The 8,077-nt window shown below is 48.8% G+C and overlaps 1 protein-coding gene across 1 annotated transcript; it reads left to right on the forward strand.

The window, feature by feature from the left end:
- The first annotated feature begins 1,084 nt into the window (after positions 1–1,084).
- mmadhcb (metabolism of cobalamin associated Db) lies at positions 1,085–7,459 on the forward strand. The gene is made up of 8 exons (XM_047047782.1): positions 1,085–1,275; positions 1,565–1,614; positions 1,832–1,976; positions 2,252–2,472; positions 3,134–3,242; positions 4,808–4,938; positions 5,816–5,902; positions 6,538–7,459. Exons 2-8 carry the CDS (start codon positions 1,606–1,608, stop codon positions 6,730–6,732), a joined length of 897 nt encoding a protein of 298 aa, XP_046903738.1. The 5' UTR covers positions 1,085–1,275; positions 1,565–1,605; the 3' UTR covers positions 6,733–7,459.
- Positions 7,460–8,077: the final 618 nt, after the last annotated feature.

The following is an 8,077-nucleotide window of genomic DNA, read 5'->3' on the forward strand; positions in this document are numbered from 1 at the left end:
GCCCGGTGTATTAGGTTAGTGGGATCCAAGTATAGCCACAACCCTGTAAAACAAAAACGACACTGACCAGACCTCCTGGCAGAGCGGTCTGCTCCAGAATGAGAGGTGCTACCATCATTACATTTACATTCAGTCATTTAGCAGACACTCTTATCCAGAGCGACTTACAGTAAGTACAGGGTCATTCCCCCGAGGCAAGTAGGGTGAAGTGCCTTGCCCAAGGACACAACATCATTTGGCACAGCCTGGAACCGAACCGGCAACATTCTGATTACTAGCCCGATTCCCTAACCACTCAGCCACCTGACTCCCGTCATCTTCTTGGCTCCGAAGTTGTCCAATGTGAACAAACAATGCTGAGTGGGAACCTGCCCTAAGAGCCAACTGACTTCAAGTTACCCCCTGCTGTCAAGACAACCTCTAATGGACCACTAAGCATTTCAGAGCTCTACCACGGGGGGAGGTTAACACACAGGGTCACTCGAAGACGCATGCAACGTGACGGTTGACCGTCATGTTGAATGTCTTTTCAGTGGGAGAGGGATCCACCGCGGAGACGGCAGGTCCTCAGAGAGACTCCCTGTCAGGCTGATTGTCCGTGGGGACGCTCTGGGAGGAGAAAGGGCGCTGACCCCCAGTGTGACGCCTGGGTTTAATGGCAACGCCCCCCCGCTGTGGAGGGGGGCCAGCGTGGAGGTCAGGAGGGGTTAATCTGGACAGGGCAGTCACACATTGGTCCTGTCTCCCTCAATCTCTTTCTGTCTTTTACACTTTCTCTTTCAGTGTCTTTCACACTATTGCTCTCTCTCTCCTCATACTCAGTGTTTTTCTTTTCTCTTTCGTTCTCTATCTACGATCTCTTTTTATGATACATCTGGATCTCATATGGAATGACGTATCATCACAACCCAAGCCTACCGTGTTCACATTTCAATAAATATTGAAATGTTGGTCTTGTGTCCATGTTGAATAAAAATGGTTTACTGGCATCTAGTGGTCAAAAATGGTCTGTACGTGTGCGTTATTTCTCGTTCGCCATTGACGTGCTACGCAAGGAACACGAACGTTTCTGTCCCTCACAACAATCCGTAGTTATTGCACATAGCGGCGCATGTGCATTACGGAAGGTGAAGACAGCTAGCTGGCTAGGTCAATTTTAAAACACGAATAAGTATTGTTTGTTTGACATGTGTGCCGATTTACGTTCAATTTAAGTAGTTATCCTGTGACGCGTATAATATTTTGCCAGACGCAGTCAACTAAGGAGGTAGCTTGGTAAGTAGCTAGCTTACTAGCTTAGCTAGTATATGGTTTGCTTATGCATGATTTGGCTACTCTAGGTAACTTTTTGTCTACTAACCAGCGATGGAGCATATTGCATCATGTTTCTGTCTTACATCACTTATGGTTAGCTACTGGTTTGCCGGGATAAACTGTGAATTGTTATAGAACTTCTTAGCTAGCTAGCTAGCCTGTCACTCCAGAGGTTAAATGTGTTATACGAGCACATTCACGCGCAGCTTGCTAGTTCTGAGGTCTGCTTTCCCAACGTTATTGTTTTCAGGATTAATATCAGCGGTCCACAGCATTGAGAGCCGCAACGGGATGGCCAGTGTAAGTATTTCTGTGTGAAAGGTTGCATCTTGGCACTCTTGGTTAAAGTAAGGGAGGGAGTTTGTTTAATATGAGATAAAAACGATGAATCTATGTTCGGGTGGGAGGGAGTTGTGTAAGAGATGTAATGGTCTAGGTAGGTCCTGTCTCAGAGCATGTGCGTAAGTTAGCTGCAAGTTACTGATGTTGTCGCTGTTGCTCCTGCTGTGGTCCTCAGGTGCTCTGTACCAGAGCCAGGCTGGTGTCCTACCTGCCCGGTCTGCATGTCCTGGTGAGACGCGTCGCTGGGACCCGGAGCTTCTCTGGAGCCGGCTCCTCTGGCTCCGACGAGCCCTACATAGCCAGCATTCCTCCAGACATTGGTAGGCTGTCAGCAGTGTCTCAGCACCAGGCTAGGGACACTATAGGGTCAGCATAGGATGTATTCAGCCTAGGGGCTAGGGACACTATTCCAAAAGTCCTTCCACTCTCGACTCTGTCTCTCTTTCCCTCTCTCTGCCTGCTATGTCCCACTGTCTGGCAAGTACTGTCTTACAGCCATCCACTCCCCCAGACTTATGAACTGGGTTGATTTTGTTGTTGTGGTGTGTGTGTGTGTGTGTGTGTGTCTGTGTGTGTGTGTGTGCGTGTACTCCAGGACCAAGGACTGTATGGCCGGACGAGACCATGGGCCCGTTCGGGCCCCAAGACCAGCGCTTCCAGTTGCCCGGCAACGCGGGCTTCGACTCCCACCTGGAGGGCACGGCGGAGCAGCAGCCCAGAGTCCCGGTTCACAGGGTGCTCCCGGACGTGCTGTCCGCCCCCTCCGGCATCGAGAGGCACGAGTTCATCCTGGCCCAGTTTGTGGGAGAGTTCCACGTGAGTGTGCAGGGGAGGGAGGGAGACTCTCTGTCTCTCTGTGGACGGTACATGGAGTCGTGTGGCCCTTTTCCACTGCATGGTACCATGGTTTCCCTGTGGAGAAACTGGTACCCGCTAACCTGGTACCTCCTACTCGAAAATATGTATTTTGGTACCCCGTCCGTTGTGGTTGAGGCTGGGAGATAGCGTTAAACTGATTGGTCAGAGAGAATTGCGACACGGAACGTCCTGCTCGATTCCTCCACTTTTAAAATAGTTCCTCTGTTTGGTCGCTGACGAAGGACAACAAGACAACATCATAGCAAGTTTTAGCAGCGTCGCTAGGACGACTTCCTACATCGAGGGGGTACTATCCTGCAGTGGAAAACCAGAAGCGAGTCATGCTGGTACCATGCGGTGGACAAGCGTCAGTAGATGTGAGATGGATAGATACTTTGTGATGGACACTCATCTCCTAGTGGAGAGGATGAATGTCATAGTGCAGGCTGCTTTGGGTCACATGTACACAGTACTTTACACCCTACAACAAACGGCTTGTCTGTTTGGTATTTTCTGAACATAGTTTCCTTTCAATGGCACACTGTCATTCCATGTCTGAGTGTCTGTTGTCTGCTGTAATGTGTCTGTTGGTGTGAGTGACGTGGTTGTTTGGTTCCAGGGCAAAGAGGGGCCTACCTCTCCCCAGAAGGTGAACAAAGCGGAGCAGTACTTCGACAGCTCCAGTGTGGAGTGTGCCATTCAGAGCTGCCCTGAGCTGCTCAAGAAAGGTACAGCTGTTTGGAACCTGCTTGAATCTGCGTCCGTTGAAAGTCTTTTTAATAAGCTCAGAATGTACCATTTTTTTTACACAATAACAAGAGCACCGGTCGCATTTTTTTACTCCAAGATTGTATTTGAAACGCTTCCAGATCATAAGGTCAGAAAAGAGAAAGAAATCTTCTAAAATGTCAGTTGTAATTCCATGTCTTGCCACTAGAGGGGGGTACTTGCACTACAGAGCAGTGTTCTTCACACATTTTCCAACGTGGGTCACTTTGTGCAATTAGACGTGTCAGGGCTGCCACCACCTACCAGACAAAAGAATGTAACCCTTAACATTACATTCAGCTAGGTTATTATACTAGTCTGCATGTGCAATTAAACAATATAGTCTTACTTATTAAAAACAAGGAATTAAATCTGATGTCACCTATTCATGTTTTAAGCAAAATAATACAGATATAATAATAATAATTCCATGACAATCTCTGAATCGATAAGCACTTTCTTATCCACGCATTTTCAAACTATGCTTTTGTCAAACTTTCGCAAACAGGTCTATTCTTTGAAGCAATCTTTCCTTAACGCAAAGTTGTGAGTTTCTTAGATTTGATTTGTCTGTAGGTTCTTACCGGGTGGGTATTTACCATTCACATCGCCATGTGCTGTGTATGGCGTTGGAGATTATTGCGCTTCAAAAAACATGTCTGGTTCCAAATGTAACAAAGTGACTTTGTGCCAGATTCGTTCAAAATGAAGAAAACACAGATGAGTTTGTCTTGGTCTGTTTTCTGCTTCCAAAGCACGTCCCTTTCTTTTTGGGGGCTGTGACTCATCCGCCTCTGAGAGCCCACTCACCAGCCTCCTCATTTTTATTTATTGGCTGTTAGGTCTTTTTGAATTGTATTAAAGATGCTGTAAAGCAAAACTGAAAAAGAGTTTCAAGTTCATCACACCACAGAAGAATGTGTTGTTAACTACCCATCCAGATTCTAATGGGAAAAAAAACACAGACAAGAACGTTAAATTAGGCTTTGAAATAGAGAGAATCAGCAGTCTTCTTGCTTGAGACGGGGGGGCGTGTCGCCTGAAGGAGCTGAAGCTCCGCCCCCTCAAATTTATTGAATTTAGCAACAACAACAGCAACACTAGCTAAATCAAATGCAGATATCAGAACAGACCTTCCTGCAGTCTCTGAGTGTTTCATGTGTTAATCACTTTGTGTTTGCATCGTACCAGCTGAGTAACAGAATGCAGGTTATAGAAACCGTCTGTGATCTGACGTAGATCGGTCGCTGTGACATAGAAAGGTTGGGTTTTACCTGTGAAACCTGAGTTGAACGGTCTAACTCCACATTTCAGTGCGACAAAAGTTTTCACGCTTTGCACATGCTTTCAGAAACTCATTTCACACGTATATAATGTACTGAGAAGCAAATCATGGAATTTCCTTTGCAGCTTCTTTAAAGGTTCCTTGTCTTCAGCGGCCTGCTGTTCAGCTGCCCTGATGTTTGCCCAATCCTTTTTTGTGTCGAGTCATCCTTCTGCCTTGTTTTTTTTTTTCTATGAACAGATTTTGAGTCCATGTTTCCCGAGGCCCCTTCAAGGGGCCTGACGGTTGTCACAGTGACGCAGAAGACGAAGAACGACATGACTTCTTGGTGTCAGGAAGTGGACAAAGAGAGGGAGTCCATGCTGGACAACGTGAGTTGGTCGACACTAGGACAACTCTCCTCATGCAACTCTGTACAATCATTGACATGAAGGTTACTCTTTTGCCGCCACAATTGTGCCTTGTCTGAGTATAACTGTAGATAAACTATAATAATATGAATATGCTGATTTCATTGAACACATAAATGCCCCATTTTGACTAAGCTAGCATTTCATCTTAAATGATTCCTTTTGCGTTAATAGAGGGGATTCATTAGAATTGTGTGGGAGGGAAGTTCGAAAAGGTAAAAATGATTGCACAGATTTTGCTGTGGTATGTTGGCTATAAGAGAAGTATCCTGCTGAAAGAAATCAAAGCAAGGCAAAAAGTTTTGCAGCTTCTGCTTAAATATGTCTGGGCATTCATCCCAGATGTATTGTATTCAAGTCTCATGTTTAATTCTCACCTTCACTTCATTCCACACATGACCCACATCAAGTTATGTCGAAAAATAACTCTGTCAGTCGAGAAAGCGAGCTATTCTCAAGCCACGCGTGATGGCTGGAGAGCGTGTGAGAGGGAAGTCCTGTTTGTGACAACATGTGTTATTCACTGTCTGGTTAACATGCCTCTGGCTGGGAACGGGTCTAATTGTGTAGCGGACCCCCTTGAATGCTCCCATTCCCGAGACACGCACCCTCACCCACCGTGTCAAAGCAGCCATTCAGCTCCTCACCAGAACGTGTCTTATTTGAGAGGAAGATTAAAGGAGCAGTCTGCCCCGACAGATGCACGTATTCCATGTTTTAGAGTCGGCTCCCATTGTCTCGAGGCCGGGGGTCACACGCCCGTGGCACAGCTCATAGAGGCACTGTTAACAGACGCGTGAAGCAAACCGTTACTGAACATGTTTTGCTCCCTGTCCAGTTTGTGTCTGGGGCCAGGCAGATCTGCTATGCCCTGAGGACAGAGGGCTTCTGGGCCGACTTCATCGATCCCTCCTCCGGCATGGCGGTAAGAACCGAGAACCCCCCCTGGTCCTCTTTCTCAAGGTCAGTCACCGGGCTAGTGGGGCACGGTCACGTTTGACCCGTGCTGGTACCGCACCGAGGGACTGATCTTTTGGCGGCGGTACTACGCTGCCATCTAAGGGAACTGTTCTTTGACGTGCTGAAACAGACTGTTGAAACGCAGCGATGAAAGGTGTTCTGCGTCTTTAAGACAAGCGGGCCTGCGTGTGATGTCACGCCCGCGCGTGTGTGTGCGGGTGTGTGTGTGTGTGAGCGAGTGAGTCAAAGGGGCAAAAGTACACGAGATTAGCCATGAACGCAAGAAAGTTCCAATTGAAAAGAAAAGACTAACACATCGTCTGATGGCCACTATTTTAATTGAGTTAAGTATGGTCTCAGTATCGAGTACCGTGATACTTGACTTGGTATCAGAATCTGAAGTTTTGGCATTGTGACACCACTAGCCTATGCGGTGCTCCAGATCAGGCTCTGCACTGTGAACCAAGATGGAAGCCAGGTTGATCAAAAGCATAGTCATTTAGTGTTTACAACAGAAGCCCCTGCTAACATGCTTCCCCCCTGGCCGTTCACAAACAGCCAGCCGGGTCCCTGACGCGTGTGCTTGTCCCCCCCCCGCAGTTCTTCGGCGCCTACACCAACAACACGCTGTTTGAGACGGACGAGCGCTACCGCCTGCTGGGCTTCCAGATCGAGGACCTGGGCTGCTGCAAGGTGATCCGCCACGCCCTGTGGGGCACGCACGTGTTCGTGGGCTCCGTGTTCACCAACGCGCCGCCCGGGAGCGCGATCATGAAGAAGCTCCAGGGGAACTGACCCCCTGACCCACCCCCACCACCACCCGAGGAGGGAGGCGTCGCGGAGCGCCGGTCGCATCTCTCGCGGGCTGGACGAACGGTCGTGTTTGGCGTTTTTTGTTTAGGTGTAGGGGAACCTCGGCAGCCGAACACGACACTGGCGTCACGGCCGGCGGATGATCCACACTGGTGTTCTTTGGAAGATTTTAATTGGGGAATCTACTGTATGATATTAGTTTGGTACTAAATACTTTCCCTGTGTAACATCTGTATTTATTGTTTGTGATTTATGTGTTATGCTGAGACTTCCCCCCCCCCACCCAACTCCTCCCTTTCTCCCCCCCACCCCACCCCCTTTTGAAACAGTAGCACGTTTGAGGGGGCTGATAGAATGTGAAATAGCTCCAGAGATGTATCTTTCTCATTTCTCAACCTAGCAGTGTGAGTGCAGCGAAAAGAGCTGCCACCACTGGAGGAGTCAGGCACCACACCAAACGCTGGTGACGTTTGTCTCTTAAAAACTATTTTTCCATGTTGCCTTTCAAAGGACGAAGCGAGGACCCGGTTGGAGTAAAGCTCCTGAAGTGCTGAGATGAACACACCTGTCTAGAGGCAGGCAGGCAGGCAGGCAGGCAGGCAGGTCACGATGAGATGAAACGCATACGGGGGAGATTCATTCTGTGGTTGTTGTGGCAGCTTTCCGCAGAGACCCACGTCAAATGCAATAAACCAAATCTCCTAAGTCACTGTGTGTCAAAGTCAGTTCTTCATGACTGAGCATGAGGATTGTGCCCTCATGTCTTATCCCCGTTAGGGAGCTCGTTGCATAGACTGCCTTGGCTTTGCATGGCCAAAGCCTGTGCAGTGGGTTGGGCCCTCCTGAGAGGCCCCTGGCTGGGGTGGCAGTCTCCTGGGAGCCCCTCCCTGGGGTGGCAGTCTCCTGGGAGCCCCTCCCTGGGGTGGCAGTCTCCTGGGAGCCCCTCCCTGGCCCTCGCTACCCTGGCCGGCACACAGCAGATGGGCCCCAATCTGCCTCAGTCTTGACGCCCGAGTCACACTGTGTGCGTAATGAAGCCATGCTCCCTCATCACACGACACCAAATGAATTGCGTCAGGCTGTTTTGATGACGTGCCCCTTGAGAGGAGCTGTCCCAAGGGCTCTGTGCATGGCCGGATGGTGCATCTGTTTTCGATGTTGCTCCTTTAGTGTATTTACGCGGGTGTTGCGTACACCCCCAAAACGCTTCCTGGTGTTAAATAGGATCACAGAACTGCATCCGCTCGGTAAGTTGAGTCGGTTAATATGGAAGCAAAGTGTTATTTAAACAGTGGCTGTAGTGCAGATTTGATGGTGTAAGCGCAAT

The sequence above is a fragment of the Hypomesus transpacificus genome, chromosome 23, assembly GCF_021917145.1.
Source record: "Hypomesus transpacificus isolate Combined female chromosome 23, fHypTra1, whole genome shotgun sequence".
Taxonomy (NCBI): domain Eukaryota; kingdom Metazoa; phylum Chordata; class Actinopteri; order Osmeriformes; family Osmeridae; genus Hypomesus; species Hypomesus transpacificus.